At 36.5% G+C, this 19,948-nt stretch overlaps 3 protein-coding genes across 4 annotated transcripts; 2 read left to right on the forward strand and 1 right to left on the reverse strand.

Moving 5' to 3' along the window:
- The first annotated feature begins 1,962 nt into the window (after window positions 1–1,962).
- Window positions 1,963–4,529, forward strand: LOC132168854 (uncharacterized). 2 transcript variants are annotated; one of them, XM_059579917.1, is made up of 7 exons: window positions 1,963–2,207; window positions 2,332–2,403; window positions 2,859–2,926; window positions 3,456–3,591; window positions 3,924–4,004; window positions 4,117–4,212; window positions 4,314–4,529. In XM_059579917.1, the coding sequence occupies exons 1-7, from the start codon at window positions 2,073–2,075 to the stop codon at window positions 4,359–4,361; spliced, it is 636 nt and encodes a 211-aa protein (XP_059435900.1). In that variant the 5' UTR covers window positions 1,963–2,072; the 3' UTR covers window positions 4,362–4,529. The 2 variants fall into 2 exon arrangements, with proteins under 2 accessions (XP_059435900.1, XP_059435901.1); XM_059579918.1 differs by having other exon boundaries at window positions 4,320–4,529.
- A 185-nt stretch (window positions 4,530–4,714) lies between these two features.
- LOC132168853 (DNA mismatch repair protein MSH6) lies at window positions 4,715–14,822 on the reverse strand. The gene is made up of 21 exons (XM_059579915.1): window positions 13,729–14,822; window positions 13,011–13,107; window positions 12,548–12,650; window positions 12,408–12,461; window positions 12,226–12,300; window positions 11,884–11,952; window positions 11,681–11,764; window positions 10,949–11,143; window positions 9,937–10,439; window positions 9,724–9,853; window positions 9,161–9,252; window positions 8,866–9,044; window positions 8,586–8,788; window positions 8,383–8,484; window positions 7,921–8,083; window positions 7,251–7,540; window positions 7,035–7,172; window positions 6,339–6,418; window positions 6,100–6,199; window positions 5,730–5,859; window positions 4,715–5,376 (listed from the first exon to the last, which is right to left on the reverse strand). Exons 1-21 carry the CDS (start codon window positions 14,642–14,644, stop codon window positions 5,126–5,128), a joined length of 3,954 nt encoding a protein of 1,317 aa, XP_059435898.1. The 5' UTR covers window positions 14,645–14,822; the 3' UTR covers window positions 4,715–5,125.
- A 2,423-nt stretch (window positions 14,823–17,245) lies between these two features.
- LOC132170674 (pentatricopeptide repeat-containing protein At3g62470, mitochondrial-like) lies at window positions 17,246–19,452 on the forward strand. The gene is made up of 2 exons (XM_059581739.1): window positions 17,246–17,324; window positions 17,461–19,452. The coding sequence occupies exon 2, from the start codon at window positions 17,519–17,521 to the stop codon at window positions 19,211–19,213; it is 1,695 nt and encodes a 564-aa protein (XP_059437722.1). The 5' UTR covers window positions 17,246–17,324; window positions 17,461–17,518; the 3' UTR covers window positions 19,214–19,452.
- The last annotated feature ends 496 nt before the right edge of the window (window positions 19,453–19,948 follow it).

The following is a 19,948-nucleotide window of genomic DNA, read 5'->3' on the forward strand; positions in this document are numbered from 1 at the left end:
TTTTTTTTTTTTTTTTTACAAAGTTTTTCCTTGAAATTGGGTTTAGATAAATTTTTTCAATTCAGTCTATTAAACTAACATATATTTTTAGAGTCACATGTACTTTAAGATTATCTGAAAGAATGCAAAATCAGAAGCCAATTGACTTGTCCTGACACTTCGCAGCAGAACAATGTGAAAAATACATGTTAAAATCACGTGTTTAAAGGTCAATATTAGTTTAATAGAATATATTAGAGGAATTTCCTAAAACTCAATTTAAATGAAAATCTATCCTCTTTTTTTCATGTCAAATTCAATGATGTATGTAATGCGATATTCGTCTTAATATATATCAAGTATTTTGCTAACAAGAATACATCAAAGGTGAGATAAATATAAAATATTCTCGGACGAATATGATAAAATTGAAAGAACGTTACTATCTCACTTTTATCCAACTATGCTAATGAGTCACTATTAAAATCAGTCATTTTTAGTAAAGGCGACAATTAAGGCTTTCACTAACCGGAATTAGATTGAGGAAATTCTTAATTGTATTTTTGATATTGTATCTTTAGAGCAATCTGTTCTTTCTGTTTAAAGCGTTTTTCACTTTAGATGTTTTTGATTATGAAATGAAATAAATGCTGTTTTTTCTCAAAAAAATCAGCCTTTAAAAAAACAAAAAACTAATTAACAGTGCCACATCAACAAAATAAAATAAAAGTATAATGTTTAGCATTACTTAAATTAAAATAGTATAAATGATTCATATAGACATGGCATGTCATGTTTTATACGTGGCATGCAATTAAGTCTAGTTGTAGATATAGAATCTTTTACTAAGAAATTTACTAGTTATGGAAAATCGAGTAAGATTTTAGGTACATGCTTGAAAACCTCGATTTGAGTAATAGACATTTACTTTTCAGTATACTTTTTACTCAAGGAAAGAAGCTTGAATGGGGAAATTTTTTTCACTTGTCCACGTGGACAAAATCATCATCATGTCACCATCTAGTTTTCTAATCAATATATTTGTTTCTATATGTTGATTACAATGTGTTTTGAGACATCATTGTTTTAGCTCATGCAAATTTTTCATGAGATCTAAACACCCAAATCAGTCATGTTTTAGATCATTATCACGGTTGGCAATGCATCCTTCATGGGAAAAACAAAATTTTTTTAAAAAAAATTGCCAAATTCATAGCCACATACTTCAATTTATTTCAACAATAAGTGAAATCGAAAGATGTATTGTAGTAGTATTGTTGATACAGTAATCACACACGTCAGACGTCTTATGTTTACGAAAAGGCTAAAGGTCAGAGTAGTATGTTGATGGTGACAACAAAACCACTTTTGATGTTTAAAATGAGCATGCATCACCGGCGTGCCACTCTGATCCTTTGGCTTTTTTATAAATCTTCGGGGTCAAAAGTTCGAGGTGCATGGTCACTGTATCATCAACACGTATAATACTAGCAACTATATTTTCATTTGGTTTCACCAAAATGCATTTTAAATTTTTGCATGTGTTAAAGATAGATGTCAGTTTAATAGACTGTGACGAAAGAATCGATTCAAAATTAAAATTTTTTTTTTTAAAAAAAAAAGTTTGACTGGAAATTTATTAAAAAAAGATTTAGATGAAATTCTTAAAAACCAATAAAATTTGATTGAATTTGCTCTTGCATGGAAACATACAACCCTGTTTGACCCTTCACAGTAATTCTCAAGTCAGAATTAATTGCGTCAATGACTTCATATTCATGTTTCAGCTTTCTTCAAAGCGCGTCATGATCTGGACAAGTCCTTCGTGTCGTGTCAGTCCAAAAAATAAAAAATAAAAAATAAAAAAACCAAGTGAATATCTTATTCACACCCCATTTGAAAAATACAAGGGGCAGTTTTGTAACTCCAGAGGTCCCCTTTCTTTTATTTAAAGTGCAGGCTCTAAGGAAGGAGACACTAGGACAGAGAGGAACAGAGAAAAAGAGAGACAGAGAAAGAAATAAACAGAGAATTTTTGAATTAAAAGAGAGAGAGAAAGAGACATTAGAGGTTGCTGAAAGAAAAAACAAAACATGGGAGAAGTTGTGTTGTTTGTGGATGATTTGAAATTAAATTATGCAATTTCATACTGTAGAATTTGCCATGAAGAAGAACTAGAGAGCTTTAAGAGCTTGGAAGCTCCTTGTGCTTGTTCAGGAACCGTTAAGGTAAAAGAAAAATCTTTTCTTTTCTTCTTTTTTTTTTTTTTTTTTTTATAATTATTTCTGCTTTCCAAGTTGTTTCCACCAAGTTTCACTGATTTTTTTTTTCTTTTTTAATTTTCTTTTTCAGTTTGCACACAGAGATTGCATACAGAGGTGGTGTAACGAGAAGGGGAACACCACCTGTGAAATATGTCTCCAGGTTTGAATTTCTCTTATTCAAATTGGAATTGATTTCTGGGTTCTTTTCTTTTTTGGATTTTCTTTCGGTTAAATGAATCATTCGGATGTGTGTTTATGAGTTCCTGTTCTTGTAATTCAAACTGGGTCTTCGAGTTTCATCGTCCTCTGTTTTGTTTTAGATTCTGGGTGTCTCAAATTTGTATCTTTCTCTTGGCTCCCTGTATCTTATATCAAAGGAATTTGGAATCCTATACTGGTTTCTCCAATTCTCCGTGATACCAAACAAAACTCATAATGATTTTGAATTTTTTTTTTTAATGATGTTCCTTAATATAATACTAAATTTTTTTTTTTGTTTTCTTGCACGATGACAGAATTATCTTTCCAGTAAATCACATGTTTTTTCTGTGTTTCTTTCAAAGGTTAATTTAATTAGATGTTATTAATGAGAATGAAAACTATGAAATTGTGCAGCAATATGAACCGGGATACACGGCACCTTCAAAGAAGTCTCAGCTGATTGATGCAGCAGTGACCATTAGGTACTTTTCCTCTTCATTATTTTTGCACCAATCTAAAAACAAAGCTTGCGTCACTGCATGGCTCGCTTGAATAATAGTAAAAGCCACCCACCCTTTGCTTACGTAGTTTATAATTGAAGTAACTAGTAAGCCATTAAACATGATTTACAACTAATTCTTCTGTTAATAACATGGGACTAGTTCCAATTTTACAATGTCCACCTCTTAATTAAAAATAGGTTTGACCCACGAAACTTTTTAAAACAAAATCATACAAAGTGTTTTCGTTTGGACTTGCATTGAAAAAAAAGTAACCGTTTAAAAAAAAAAATCACACGATAGAGGTTTTAAAGTTGAAAATTACGTTTTGGCCACTTATTATAAAGTGAAAAGGTTAAACTTTTTACCGAAGATGTTGACACCGTTTTTTAATGCAATTTTAAACAGGCTTTAAGTGAACGTTAACCCAATCATTTCCACATTTATTTTTTTAATATTTTTAGTATGGAAACACTAATAATGAATAAATTCACATATAATAATTGTGCAGAGATAGCCTGCAAATTCCAAGAAGAGAGGAGGAAGAGGAGGAAATAAGCCCAAGGTTGGAGGGCATAAGCGAGTTATCAGAGTGCACGTCGGAGGCAAATAGAAGCGCGTCTTGCTGTCGAAAGTTGGCTCTCACTGTAAGTTTGCTTCGTCAAATCTTCACATACAGCTGGCCTTGCGTAGCATTTTCTTCTTAATTTAATGGATTTTTCTAAACACAAAGCTCAACTAGACTTTACCAAATTATGTACGGCGTTTTTCGTTGACCATTTGCTTGCCATGAGCCTATGAGGCAGCCACTTGGGCAGTTGTAGAGGTACATGGACCAAAAATTCAATAATAAAATATTGGGCAGATTTCTTAAAGTCAGGCTAATTTTATGGTTGGGACCAATTTTAGGTGGGTCGAGATTTCTTGTAATCTGAGAGGCTCTTGATTGCGTATGATTAATTGTTGATTTAATTTGCAGTTTACAGTAATCTTGCTGGTGAGACATTTTTTTGCTGTGTTAACTGGTGGAACGGAAGATTACCCCTTCACACTTCTTACTGTAAGTAGCTCTTTTTCTTTTTGCAGCGGTTTTTTTTTTTTTTTTTTTTTTTTTTCCGGGCCATCTAAATGAAATGAGTCATTTGAACTGATCATGTTCTTGTAATTTACAGGTACTTATTCTAAAGACTAGCGGAATTATTTTCCCAATGTTGATATTGATGCGGACAATCACAGCAATTCAAAATAGCATCAGGAGGCAGTATGAGGTTAGTACCTTTTCTCGTTTGTAGAATCAAGCAAAGTTTCAATAATTTCTTTAGGAACCCTAAATGAAAACATTTTTTTTTTTTTTTTATTCGTTTTACAGGATGCTGATGACAGCGAAGAAGATGAACAGCAGCATCACGCAGTCTAAATCTATTCTTTATGTATGGTCTTTCATTGGTTGAATTGTATTAGAGCATTATATCAGTGCTCACTTTGTTAAAACTCCATTTTTTTTTAATGGGGGGTACAAATGAAAAAAGGAAAAAAAAAAATGAATTATTTCTAGAAATTCAGGTAGAGTAGATTCCTGCTTGCACTACTATCTAGTTCGGTATATAAGATTTAGTTTACCCCACCACCACCCACCCAAATATTAAAATAAAACCTTAAAAGAAGATGGAAACTTGGTAACAGCAACACTGGCCAGTTAGATTAACCTAACTTTACCTCTGTGGCTATATGAATTCACTTCAAAAACAAGCAACCCAAGTCATCCGTAAATGAGCAAAAGGCCAACAACCATTTGGTTTGTTGGGTAAAAGTTGAACCCACTACGTTGACATTGACATTCGATTGTTGTTTACAATAGAAAAATCACCCTCCTTCCAATTCAGGCATAAACAACTAATCTTGCTTTGAAATCCTTTCTCACATGATTTCTGTACAAAAATGTTGGCTAGTCCAACTTACTAGCAAGTCTGATGGAAATCGGGTTAGACTTGAGTCGTTTGATTCTGTATCACATGTTGTATCAAGCGCAGGCAGAAATTTACCTCATATGGCGCTTTTGAAATATGAAAGCTGTGCTCCAACAAAATTGGCAATGACTTGGCACCGGCCAAGGTAGATTCTATATACATCATTAACTGCTGAGGGGCTACCAACTCTCACAATGCAATATTTTCAATCAGTTCAACCTTTCTGCAGAAGTATTTGTGCTCTATGTTGAAGTTCAGTCAGGGAGCTAGTGCCTATGCTCTCAGGAGACTTGTGGCAACTCAAATTTGCTGCAGTATCCATGAACTTTCGGACAAATACTACCATTTCGTCAACCAAACTTTGATGGGACAAATCATCTTCAAATTTCTTCTGGTGTTTACCATATGCACCCTCAAATTCTATCGATTTAGCAGCAGCTTTTTGAAGTACGGAATCAGGAAGTCCTGAAATAAACAATAGTAAGTGACTTCACCTAAAAGCAGTGATAACTATGGGCAATAACACAAGTAATTAATTAAAAAGATTACTAGGCAAATTCATCATACACAAAAACCGATAATTTGCAGGTTAATGCATTTTATATGCAAATTTTAATTTTTAGACACTGACAACAAACAAATCTATAAAATGCTAAGTCTTACCTTATCTACCTAATAAGTCTCCCAACTTAAAGTTCAAACCATAATTTACCGAAAAAGAAAAGAGTACATGCGAACTCTGAGGCCAAGGTTGCATCTTGGCTGCTGCTATTCTTCTAGTTCTTGAAGAAAGAGGTAATAGCAGAGAAAAGTCTTACCAGCTAACCACGCAACATTGACACCATAGCTTTTAGGGCATTCACCGGGTGTCAACCTGTAAAGAAATGTAACTTCTTCCACATCTCCAACTTTATTTCCAACTCGGCATCCCATATGGCAGAGTGAAACCTGTACAAACAAGAAAAACATATCATGCAAAATTAAATTTGTGGCTATTGGTAGGGTGTTAAAATCACCACCCTTCTGAAAATTCAAAAACTGTTACAAATCTAATATATAGAGTATGATGCTAGTATATATGGCAATCAGCTAGTGGATTTCACTTCAAAGTCCCAGCACCCTCCACACCCTCTCTCTCTGTGGCAAAGGAGAGAAGACATGACAAAAAAACAAAGAACAAAGGTATACCTTGGGATCTTTCTGATAGTCAACAGCTAATCGGTGATAGTGAGTAGAAAACATTCCTCGACACTGCACTTTGTGAACAAAATGTTGAAGGACTGATTCACTGCAAGGATAGGAAATCCAAAGTAGAAACTAAGTACAACCAGATACACCATAGTGAATATTTGTCCAGAATTGATCATTAATACTGAAATCATCAAAGGCAAAATCATGTTTTCATATCTTCCATGACTGATACATACGCAATGGCTTGTCCATCTGAAGTTGATGTTCCGCGTCCAAGTTCATCTAGTGCCACCAGTGAATTACGTGTTGCCGAAGACTGCATTAACCATAAAAAAAATATATCAATGGAATGAAAAAATTTCAAACATATTCATTTGCATTCATAATGGAAAATTTACTTCTGTCAACAAGTCTTCAAAAGATTGAAAAAGTAGTGGATCAAACTATACTGAATCTTTCATGTAAGAAGAAACATCTCATGAGATGAAATACTCGAAGGACTTGCAAGAAGGATCAGGTCTATTATTTCTTCCACAGAAATGTTTAGCATGACCCAATGTTTAGAAAGTAACAGAGGATAAAATTCATGTCTAGACTGGAAGAAAAATCCATTCATGTGCATAAAAGAAAAATCAACTAATTTTCTTTTCTATTCAAAGAGAGAAAATTGGGGTAACAAAGGGGCATTCTTTCCACTTCTAATCCGGACGGAGAGGATTGAAGACTGGTTTGTCTTTTGACAGTTGACATCTAATAAATTGTGGTCAGAAGTCTAATAAATTGTGGTCAGAAGTCAGAGCTATATGGACAAATTAATCAATTTTTACAAACTGAAATTTTTTGGTCCTTGATTCTGCACATAATCTATACACTTGCACAGCGAATAACAATATTCTGTAATGAAAATTATTTGATCTACTGAGAAATCTCACCAGCATTAATGCAGTTTCTGAAAGTTCTGTTAAAAATGTACTTTGGCCTGCCATAATATGATCTTTGGCACCCATCCGAACAAATATTCGGTCCACAGGTGACAACTCAAAGCTTTCTGCAGGAACATCTGCTCCTACCTGGGAAGAACCAAAGGTGAAACTTAGTAAAGATAATAAAACTTACGAAGTTACAAACAAAAACCAAAGAAACCTTACCTGGGCCAAAACTACAGCCAAGCAAACTTGGCGAAGAAGAGTTGATTTACCACCCATGTTAGGACCAGTGAGAAGGATGAAGCTGGCATGATCAGAACCGCCAATCGAAACGTCATTGGGGACAAATGCACCCTTGCCTAAAGAATCACTTCTAAGAACAGGATGTCCCAAATTTTTCGCAGAAAGGCATGGAACTTCATCTGGATTTGATGAGCCTAATATAATTGGCCGGCACGTTGGCCCTTCATAATAGTCACTTGCAATTGCTAGACTGATCAAAACATCCAGCTCTGCAACATGTGCCAATTTCAGCCATACAAAATGAGCATAATTTGTACCATGTAGACTACTAGATAGTATTGCTTTTTATATTTAAGATGTTGAACTCTTACAGTATCTTTCAAATAACTTCTGAGAGTAACAAAAGAAGTATCCAAGACATAAAATTTAATTTAGACAAATATAGAGGCTGACGTTTATATATCATGATCTGAAGATCTACCGTTGTTACCCAAAATGAGGAACATGACATATCCCATTCTTCTCACATGCACACACACACACACACACACACATATATATATATATATAGAGAGAGAGAGAGAGACCTGCAGTAGCAGAAACCAATATATACATATATATATATATATAGAGAGAGAGAGAGAGAGACCTGCAGTAGCAGAAACCAACTGTCTCCACTTATCATGATGTTCACAGAAATGTCCTATTAACCTCTGCAAAATGCTTTTCAACGAGGATTCCTTTTCAGATTCAGCTTGTGAGAGCTCTCCCAACAACTTCTTGATATTTGGAGTCCAATACCTGAAGAAGCCCTGAAATTGCCGGGCAAAGATTAGAAGTAACTTTAACTAGGGACTAAAAATGGTACAATTAAAATCTTAAACCAAAAGAATCACAAATACTGGTATTACTATAACCATGCCGTGTTATTCAAGATGATAGAGCTTACTTCATTTGTGTTACCACATTAAAATTCACAGTTGAATTGCAATACAATAAATGAGCTTACATCTGGTTGTTTATTAGCCCAGGTATCCAAAATTTGTTCCAGTCAGGAAGCAAAAATAGAAACCACTAAGGCTACTTCATCCACCACACCTTTCGCGCTTACCTTTTTAGATGATCGTAACTCATAATCACGAGGAATGCTTCCACGCAAACTTTCTGGTACTTCTAAGAGGTATGCCTCTTTTCCAACTGTGACATATGTAATCTTAACAGATAATTGGAAGAAAGAAGTTAGTTATTTATTTGAAAATAAACAAGTAGACGACTCAAACTTCAAACACCAAACTATTTATAGAAAGTTCTTACAGATGCATCTCCAAGTAGTTTACGCTGTTCCTTGAGGTGTTTTGTTAAACTCAACTCAAACTCCTTAACTTTTTTACAGGCAGAGTCATACTCTGCATCAACTCCTTCATGGGGGATTATTCGTCCTGACTTATTGGCTTCCACCCAATCAAAGGCACCCTTGAAATGATTTATAACTGAATGGATGTCAGGGAGACCATTACCTGCAAACACCTGAAAAATAAGACACCAAACTAGATTCTTCCAATAGGATTAAAAAAAATCATCAAAGCAACCATACCAGGTGTTAACAAATGATGAAGCACTCTAGATTCAACACTTTCCAAAATAACACCAAGCGAAGAACATGCTTGGGCCATCAATTCACAACCACGTAAAGCCGATATAAACTCTTGAAGCTGCTTTTTTGCTGCATCCTCATATAGAGTCACTTTGTTGGCATTCCTTCCATTTGCTTCACTGCATTGAGTCAATGTCAGTGAAAATAAATCTTACAACCTAACCATCGGTAAATTATCTATATGGTATATAATCTAGTTAATACATACATGTGCACCTAGGCAGACTGGATTTACCTGCTAGCAAAAACACGTGCAAGTAACCGCTCCATGTCGGGCAGCCTGGACAATGCTTTTCGAAATTCAAGTGCAAAAGCTAGATTAACTCCCTGAAAAGCAAAGTATATGTAAAACAATTTGTATAGCAGCAAAAACACTGCTAAAAAGCTTGACGTCATGTTCATGTCCAGCCTCACACAAGTACAGTATGATGTGTAACAGTAACAATTTAATGAGTCGATGCAGGTCATATTAAAAATTAGCAAAAGAGCAAAAGGTTCACACTATGACTTGGCCTTATAGGTTGAGAAACATAAGAACAAATGAGAGCGCCTTCCTCATTTAATGGATTGAGAAACATGATTAACCATCCAGTTTCTACTCTATTCAATAAGTCCATGAGTATTGAAAAACAATTTGCCAAACACACTGGTTGCTAATATACATTCTGATAACAAAATTTATAAGACCATAATCACTATATAATTTTGCTATACCTTGAGCCAAGTTGCATATTGATAACCATTAAGGAATTAAGAATAATGAAATATAATGAGTAAGAATATCAATGTGAACCTCACCCGTAAACCTGAAACAGCATCTTGGCGTTCCCTAATCGACTCTGGATGATATAAAGGTCTTGCCAACCATGTTTTCAGCAACCTCTTCCCAAAGGCTGTCACACAATGGTTCAATTGGGAATAGAGCGTCCTTAAAAGAGGCAGGGCAAAGACATCAGGGTAATGTAAAAAGACAATAAACAAGAGATCCATATGAACACACAGCAAGATTACCCTGATGAGTCTCCATTTCTGCTATTCTCAAAAATCTCAAGATTCTCCAGGGCAGCTGCATCAAGAACCATGTATGGTTTTGAGACAATATTACCGAAATTAGAGCATGGAAGTAGCTCAAACTTTGCAAAACGAAGTAATGTCTCATCCAGGAAAGCCTGCTTAAGATAGAAAAGGGTGCCCCCAAGAGCTGAAAGTGCACAGGTGCCATTCTCGCCTGCCCTCACTAGCTCTGAAAGAACATCTGGTAGGTACTCAGTTAAAGATCCAGAAACTGACTCTTGAACAATCCGGCTGTAGATGCTTTTGACTTCATGCACAGTTTTCTCAGCTTCCCAGAATTCCAAGAGTGGAACTAACTCATTCACTAAAGGATTTCTTGTATGTCTCAGCAATACTTTCTCTGTTTCAGGGCTGAGCTGTTTGGCAGGTTTTACAATTTCCACCGGCCTTAACTCAGACAAGAGACAGCACAAGGCAGTGCACTCTGTATCATCCCCAAACTGGTAAACAGAGGAACATGCTCAGTCAAATAACACATTCACACAAAAATGTGATTTAATAAAGTAATGGAAAATGTTATACATGTACAGAAAACTGCAAAACAGTGTCCATTACATGTAAAGACAGTATTCTTGTGATCTTACCAGTCCACACACAACTTAAGTATAGAAAAGGGAATGCAACAGCCAATAATTGACAGCAGAATAAACACACATAAACAACCAACAATCAGTCCATAAGACCTTTTTCACAACATTCAAAATTACATGCAGCTCCCAACCCAACCCACACTGGAACCTAATCCAAAAGGGATAAGAAAAAAGAAAGGACCAGCTACATGAAACCAGCGCTCATTTGACAAATAATCAATCCAACCCAGTGTAGAGAACAAGAGCATCAGCCAAATCTTATTAGTCTGCTATGTCCATAGTGTACAATCACACACATGTTTACGTCTGAGAACAGTAGAGATGCATGTGATAGCAGTTGAACATTCTACTAGACTCACCTGACCAAGAATAACCCTGCTGGTAGCAACATCAACAACACAAACACCAAAAATACGGTCTGCATTTTGGTTCACCAATCTCTGACAGCCTTCAGCTATTGCCATTAGGTAAGAAGCATCAGGATTTGCTGACAGCATCTCTCCCTCAGTCAGTGTTCCTTTAGAAACCACGGCACATATTTCACGTTTCACAACCTATCAAAACACAGACAAGAATGTCAAAAACACTGAACTTTATCTTTCTTTCTTTCTTTCTGTTCTCTCCTTTTTCACAAATCCACCATAGAATTTCAAGATAGACGCCAAAATAAGAAAGGAATGAACATAAACAATAAGACAGTGGAGTAAGGAGATGATGAATAGACTATGCATAAAATCCTGTCACACTTTCAACTCATAATAATTTTTTGATCAATATCCTAACCATTTTACCAACTGAAAAACAATCCAGAAGGATAGTATGATTAAAACCATCACAAAGTGCATTCAAACTTTCTATTAATGCCATCTAGACAGAGGTCACATGTCAATTTAATTGATTAATTTATCTTTGAACTGGAACTTCCTAGATTAGACATAACTATTAGACATCTAGGAATCTGAATTTTAATTAGGATACACAATAATATTAAAACAAAACTATACCTACGCAGTAACAAATTTTAGGAAAAGGAATTACTTCTAAAATAGATGGAAAGCGATGATTGTCATTGAGTCTTTGGGTAAACATACCTTATCCTTGGAACCTTTCTCTTTGCGACGAAACTCTAGCTGTTCAGGGGTTTCTGTCTGCTCTACAACAAGAACTCGATAACCCTGCTCTGTCAAGGCAGCTTACGTTCAATTTCCTCTTCAGAGTACAAAGTGGGCAAATCATAGAAATCCAAATATAATCAACTCAATAAAGAGAGAACCAACTGACAGAATGAGCCAACCTTTCTAGCCAATTTTTCCACGTTCATTGAGAAGTTCTTTTCTGGGAATCCACAATGTGGTTGTTCTCCCTAACAATGCAAGTAGCTGTCAATATTAACTTGAAAAAACAAGAAGGAAACATCATGGACATACTCAAACAGACATCAAGACCATGTAATAGATGTTAAGATGAAAATGAATCTGGTCTTTTTTTTTTTTTTGGGGGGGTCTGAGCATTAAAAATGCTATCTATCTGAGAGTGAACAGTCCAAGATAATAGTAAAAAAAACAAAAAAAAAACTGGGGCAAACATCACAAGGGAACAGAATATTAGAGTGGAATGCACTCAAACCAATTAATACCTTCATATATTGCAAGTGAAGCTCTTTTGATCCAATATGTGCATCCATTTCAAAAAGTTCATAAAATTTTCCCATCTGCTACAACAAAGATAAAATGATTATTAACTTGACAACAGTAATGACAATGATTACTTGAATAACAGTATCTAGCTTTATTTAGCTAATGTGAACTACATCTATACCTTGAAAAACAAAACCTTGTCCATATGCTTTGACTTGAACTCCCACCATTGTCTCTGCATAATAAAGAGGTCTCTAGATTAAAAACAAAATGAAAACGCATAAAAGACTGTCAAATCACTTATTCTCTAAAAGCAATTACCTGACCACCTGATAAACTCTTTATAAAATCAGGAGGCAAGTAAAGTGTCCTCGGATCATAACTTGCATCCGCCGGACGTCTTCTTTTTGCATCCCTACGTTCCCTGTATCAAGACTGGACAATTTCAGCATATACAAATAGGTAAAGTTATCAAGATTAATAGCTAAATGCCATAAAAGCTTTCAATAGAAATGTGTGCATAATAATGCCAAGTTCCTTCTCACTTAAAAGCACTCCAATTGTCCAATAATAACGCTTCAGCAATGCTGTACATGAATGAACGAGTAGAAAGAGGCACATTTTACAGGATTGCATTACGTAATGACTAATGATAGTGTGCATAGGCTGCACTGACAGAGATGCAATCATGACTCTGCCAGTCCTTCACAACTGCCACTAATTGCAGTTATAGAATGAAAGAGAACTGGAAATGAAGAACTACAAAGGTGTAATGAGAACTCACTCCCCAAGGAAGCGAAACTTTTGAGCGTCACGCATACCAAACCTTTCTGCAGCATCACCCATTAGGGCATTACCAAGGTCGTTAGATGCCTTCCCACCTACAGAAAATGCGTGCTCAACTTTAGTATCAGTACCCAATAAGATATAAAGCTCAAATATCTGCACCTGCAATTGTGAGTGCCATGGCCAAAGAATAAATCGGAACCAGAATGAGCAAAATTAGAAGAGCAATCCTTCCTTTTAACTAAAAAGCTATATAGAAAGGAGAAGATAAGGAGTCATGGGATAAAGCTTAGTTTGGTGAGTACGATCACATCCTATTTCTAATTACAAATCAATCCTCATTCTCCAATGGATACTACCCTTTCTCTATTCTAATATGACCAGAAAACACTGAGCAATACTCTAGCTTAAAATCTCCACATTTACAGAAAAACCCAATTCAAAAGATATGGTTCAATTCACGAAATTGCAATTGTAAGAGCAGTCATGATCATAGAAACACGCAAATCCCAGAAATAAAAAAGGTCGATAGAAAACCCGTCACATATGAAGTATGAATTCTTCAAAATAATAATAATGCAAACCATTTGCAGCATACATAGATGAAACATAGCAAAGACTTTTCCTATACATTCTTTTATCCGACATTTTTCTTGTCTCCAAACACAAATCAACAAGAATACATCCAAAACTGAAACCGCATTACTTATTCTTACCATTACCAGCAGGCTCCACCGAAGAAACCTTCAACCCTCCCTTACCCACACCCCCACCACTACCACCACTACCATTCTTACTCTTCTTAGCAGACCCCAACTTCTCTCCCTCGCTCACCTTCCGCTTCTTCAATCCATCACGCTTTGCTTTCGACCCCTTCACCCCTTCATTTTCTTCCTCCAAATCCATATCTTCCTCACCATCCTCAACCACCTCTTCCTCCACATTCTTCCCCCAATCCTCATCGCTAGAATCATCATGACCATCACCACCGCCACCGCCATCACTCTCCACCTCCTCGTCCTCGTCCTCAACCACAACCCTCCCACCTCGCCGCCGCGACCGCTTGAACTCCTTAACACCCTCCTCCTCCTCCTTAACGATCTCTACCTCCTCACCATCCTTCGAATCCGAAGAACCCCGTCGCAACCTCTTCAGTTTCTTCTTGACGCTCTCGTCGACCCACTCAATCTTCTCCTTCTCCAAATCCAACAACTCCTCCTCAGCGTCGTCGTACTGAACCAAATGCTTGTTAGCATCCTTGTCAAATGATTTCACAGAACCTTCGTACCAGGCCTGATCCAACGGCCAATAGATCTTGATCCTCCTTCCCGCAACATCCTCGCCGTAGGATCTCTTCTCAACGGGAGTCGACGGAGATCCGCCGATGACCAGGATGGGCTTCTTGGGCTTGGATTGGAGAGGGGAAGGGGTGGTGGGGCCAGGGCTCGAGCTTGGACTAGGATTGGGATTGGATTTAGGGTTTTTAGGGACTGAATCAGGAACAGTTTTAGGGCTTCGCTTGGAAAGAGTCGGAGAAGGAGACGACGCCGTTTTGGAGAAGAACGAAGTGATTTGGCGCTGCGGATTGACGAGTGGCGATCGACCACTGCTCTGGCGCCGCGACGGTGCCATTGCTGTAAACCAATCTCTCAGTGTGCTCGCGCGCGTGAGAGAGAGAGAGAGAGCGATGTAAAGGGAGTGAAGGAAACACAGCTTTGGATATAGACTTGACTCAATTAAGAGTGTACGGATGGCGGGAAACGCACGGGAAATTCCCGGGAAAGGGTTTCGGGTCTGGGAATGTTGTTTGGCGGGAATCTTGTGAAAACGTAGCTTTGCGAGTCCAATTCCTTCCTTTTCTCATTTCTTTTATTTATTTAATTTTAATTTTTTGTTGACAAGACAATAATGTACATGTGGCAACAATTATGTTAGGTTTTTTTTTTAAACAACATATTATTGATGGAACTACCATTTTGATTATTTATGTATTTTTCTATTATTTTCATCTTCCTATCCCTTTATTAATATTTAACAAAATAATAGGATCCACTACTTCTCTAATTAATATTATGAAATATGGAGGTCATTAAGAGCATTAGCATATGTTTTTTCAACACTTTCTTCAAATTTTGAAGAAAAAAAGTTACCGCTAACAGCTTTTTAAAACTCAATTTATTGCTTGTTTGTTAGCGCAACGACTTTCGTTTCGCGCGCTCCACTTTTTTACTTTGAAAAATATTCTTACATTTTTTTGTCTACTCCATTAAAATATTTATTCTCATTCTTTTTTTATTCTTTCCTCTTTCTTTTTCCAACGTACATATATTTTTAAATGGTCATATTCTTCTAGCAATCATATTCTCCTAGCAATTGTATTTTCAAATGGTTATAATGCCTAATGGTCATATTTTTGAAACAATCAGTTCCCTAACAATCATATTCTTTTAATATAAATAAGATTAATTACTCTTTAATTCTCATTCACCTCAAGCCAAATTTGAGGTATAAGTCCATGTTACAGCCGTAGATTGATGGCATGATTAACTTTGTTTAACCATCTGAATTAAGGACAACATATTTCAAACCAATTAATTAACCTTTTTCTTGTGCGTATGATACCCACTAGTCTAAAAAGTAGTACAGAGAGGTACTCATGAGACAGAGCACAGATGAGGGAGTTTATTGGATGGTGGAAGTCTTTTTCTTTGCTTCGTTGTCTTTCTGTTTTTTAGTTGAATGTGGCCAATTATGGTGGACTGCGGACTCCACTCCAGGAAATGTGATTTATTGAGGAATCAAAGAAAAACCAAAATGGAAAGCTCCCACTTGCATTATTTCACTTAGAAATAACTTGTAAACGAGTCTTTGTATCGGATTGGAATCCATTACAAAGAAATGAAACCACCTCCAATCCCTTGGGAGTGGTCTGGCCACTCCCAAAACACCCGATCCTCCCCTCCTTTTTTTTTTTTTTTTTTTTGGCCTTTTGGAGGTGGCCAGACCACCCCCTTGGGCGGGGTGGCTCCAATTTGCTCCCTCTTTTTTTTTTTTTAATTATTTTATCTATTTAATATTTTGCTTTTCTTTTTTTTTAAAAAATAATGTCTAAAACGACGTCGTTTTGAGTTGGGTAATAGTTTTAGGCACAAAACGGTGTAGTTTTGGGGTGAGGGTAAAATGGGCATAAAAAGTCAAATTGTTTGATTTTAACGTTGAAAACTAATAGAAGGGTCTAAAATGAGAGTAAACTAAAGTTCAAGTAGTCTAAGTAAAAGTTTTGGTAATTTAGGAGGTGCTTGTTAAATCGGCTAAAAATTCGGGAGGGATTACTGAAGTTTCCACAAAAAAATTTGACATATCCATCTTATATCGTTCATTACATATATTTATTTTATACTCTATTGTCAATAGAGAATAATGTTAAATGCCATTCCCATATCCTTATAAAATTGAAGCAGCTTTTAAAATTATTATTAAATCAAAATTCAATATTAATTTATCACAAATCTAATAATAAGTTTAAAGCCACATTAATTTTGGAGAGACACTAAAGAATGACATTTAACTTTACCGGCATCATAAGAGGTTAGATGAAATAAAAAGGAAACCCATTTGATATGGACAACCAGCCAAAGGCTCGGTTGGAAAACATTTTTTAACAAAAATAAAATAAAAGTATTAACAAATAAATCTAAACACAAAATCTTAAAATTACTTTTACCTTTATGTTTATGTTATATCATAATCAAGAAGTAAAAAGCACCCCGTAAAAATTTTGCGAAAATAACCCTTTTGTGATTTAAAATGGGATAGACAATTATGAGAGATGTTAATTTTTTTTTTTACCCTTGTACCCCTCATTCTGTCATTCATCTCTATTCATATCACCATTTGGCATTTGATGACATATTCTGTTAAGGCGAAACTTTTCGTTGTAAAATGCTCCTCATTTAGTTGCGACAAGTTAAGTAGATGACACATTTGCCCATTTTCGTTTTACTTTGGCCATTGAACTTTATCATTCTAGACGCACTGTCCCTCTCTCACCCGCCATCGCCACCTTCCACTACCAACCGGCGCACCGATCGATCCTCCAATCACATATATGGCTACCCGATGACGCTCTCTCTAAGAAAACTAAGAAAACCCATCAAAGCATCGAACTTGGTGAGTCAGTACCAACACTTTCAGCTCCATTCAACGGCAATACCCAACCGCAATGGCCACTTCACCACCACCCAGCTACGCACTCTCGATCAGGGACGAGGACAAGAACGGCAACGCGGAGAGCAAGTGCGACTTCCTAATGGTAGCTCTATGCCCCTGTCTCGTATGCTTCATTCTCATTCTCATTATAGTCTCTATCATTCTTATTGTCAAGTTCCACTTCTTTTGCCACACCCCACTTCACTCTCTGATTTACAAGAAAAATTGCTAATTTCCAGCTCTAGAAATGTCAATCCTGGAATTGGGTCATTTCCCATTGTTAATTTACGAGGAAAAATGCTAGAGTTTAGGTACAGGGTGTTTTGTCGTGTCACAAAAGAAAATCTGCTGAGTGCAAACTGTAGGGTCATCAGTGTTAGACTTCCAGTGTTGCCCATTGTGAATTTACCAGGAAAAGTGTTAGATTTTGGTTATAGGGGGTTTGCTAGTGTGACAGGCGGTGGCATAGATTCTGATGCCGAAAATGAGAGTGGGGATGATGATAATGGTGATGGTGATTGTACCGAAGGAGTTGGGGCTAAGTCGAATGTGGACCCGAATGAGGTCAGTAGGGTATGCAAAGTGATCGATGAATTGTTTGCACTGGATAGGAACATGGAGACGGTTCTAGATGAATGTGGGATTGATTTGTCTCATGATTTGGTTGTGGATGTGTTGCAACGGTTCAAACATGCTCGAAAACCGGCATTTCGGTTTTTCTGTTGGGTGGGACAGAAGCCGGGGTTTGCCCATGATTCAAGGACGTATAATGTGATGATGAATGTATTAGGGAAGACGAGGCAGTTTGAGACCATGGTGTCAATGCTTGAAGAGATGGGTGAGAAAGGGCTTTTGACAATTGAGACTTTTATGATTGCAATTAAAGCTTTTGCCGCTGCAAAGGAAAGGAAGAAAGCTGTTGGAACTTTTGAGCTGATGAAGAAGTATAAATTTAAAGTCGGTGCCGATACAATTAATTGCTTGCTTGATACTCTTGGGAGGGCAAAGCTTGGTAAAGAAGCGCAGACACTTTTTGAGAAGTTGAAAGGTAGGTTTACACATAATTTGCAAACTTATACAGTACTGCTTAATGGTTGGTGCAGAGTAAAGAATTTGATGGAAGCAGGCAGGGTGTGGAATGAGATGATTGAAAAGGGATTTAAGCCTGATATAGTTGCACACAATATTATGCTTGAAGGGTTGTTGAGGTGTAAGAAGAGGTCTGACGCCATCAAGTTGTTTGAAGTCATGAAGGACAAGGGTCCATCCGCCGATGCTAGGAGCTATACCATTTTGATTCGGGATTTATGCAAGCAAACAAAGATGGGAGAAGCGGTTGAATATTTTAATGAAATGATTGAATCTGGATGCCAGCCAGATGCTGTGGTTTACACATGTTTGATCACGGGATTTGGGAACCAGAAGAATATGGACATGGTATTTGGATTGCTGAAGGAGATGAAAGAAAAGAGTTGCCCTCCTGATGGACGCACATACAATGCGTTGATTAAATTGATGACGAATCGACGAATGCCAGATGATGCGGTGAGGATATATAAGAAGATGATTGAGAGTGGCATTGAGCCATCAATCCACACTTATAACATGATAATGAAATCCTACTTTCAAACAAGAAACTACGAAATGGGTCATGCAGTTTGGGATGAGATGACCCAGAAGGGGTGCTGCCCAGACGATAATTCCTATACGGTGTTCATTAGAGGGCTCATAAGTCAGGGAAGATCGGGAGACGCTTGTAAATATTTGGAGGAAATGATAGAGAAAGGAATGAAAGCACCTCAGCTTGATTACAACAGGTTTGCAGCTGATTTCTCAAGAGCTGGGAAACCAGACATACTCGAGGACTTGGCTCGGAAGATGAAGTTTGCTGGTAAGTTTGAAGAATCCAATGTCTTTGCCAGGTGGGCTGACATGATGAAGCAAAGGGTTAAGAGAAGAGATCCTATTAAAGCTAGTGAGCAGTACACTTGAGTTACTTGCTCAGGGCCAATGATTCTGCAATCGTCTTGACTAAAATCCACACTTGACTGCCCAACTTTTGGTATGATCTGTAGTTTATTTTTTGGGACTGGGCTTACTGGAGCAGTGTTGTATATTTTTGTTAGTTGTTACATTTTTGTATTTGTAAGTGTTTTTATGTTCAATTTTTTTAATGACATCCTCTTGGTTAATTTGGATTTCCTATTACTAATACTATCTTCAAAACCTTATTCTTTCATTTTGTCTGCTTTCTTACCATATATTTTGGGATTTACAGAATCTAAAGAACAATGTAGGGAATCTAGGGATTAAGGGAGCCATCTTTTGTCTTGTTCAGTTTATTGAATGCAAAGGAACAAGTTTTCTTCATGTCGAAAGAAAATTTTCTAATTCAGTTTATTAATTGACATTTGTCTTTAAAGCACGTGTATTTTTAAAAATTCACGTGAAAATCACATGCACGATATCCTATTAAAAATGTACGTAAGAATCAAACGTTTTAAAGATAAACGTCAATTCAATAGACGAAATTGTCGAAAAACTGTCATATTTCAAAACATACTTCCAAAAATTGAGTGGAATTTTGAGTTGTAAGTAGATACTTGGTTATTCATTAAAAATAAATAAAAATTCTTAAGGTAATGGGCCACCTAATCAAACCGGAAGAAACATTACTGATATTTATGATAAATTAAATTACAGTACTGATATTCCACTACCAAGATT

This window comes from Corylus avellana, chromosome ca2, assembly GCF_901000735.1.
Source record: "Corylus avellana chromosome ca2, CavTom2PMs-1.0".
Classification (NCBI taxonomy): Eukaryota; Viridiplantae; Streptophyta; class Magnoliopsida; order Fagales; family Betulaceae; genus Corylus; species Corylus avellana.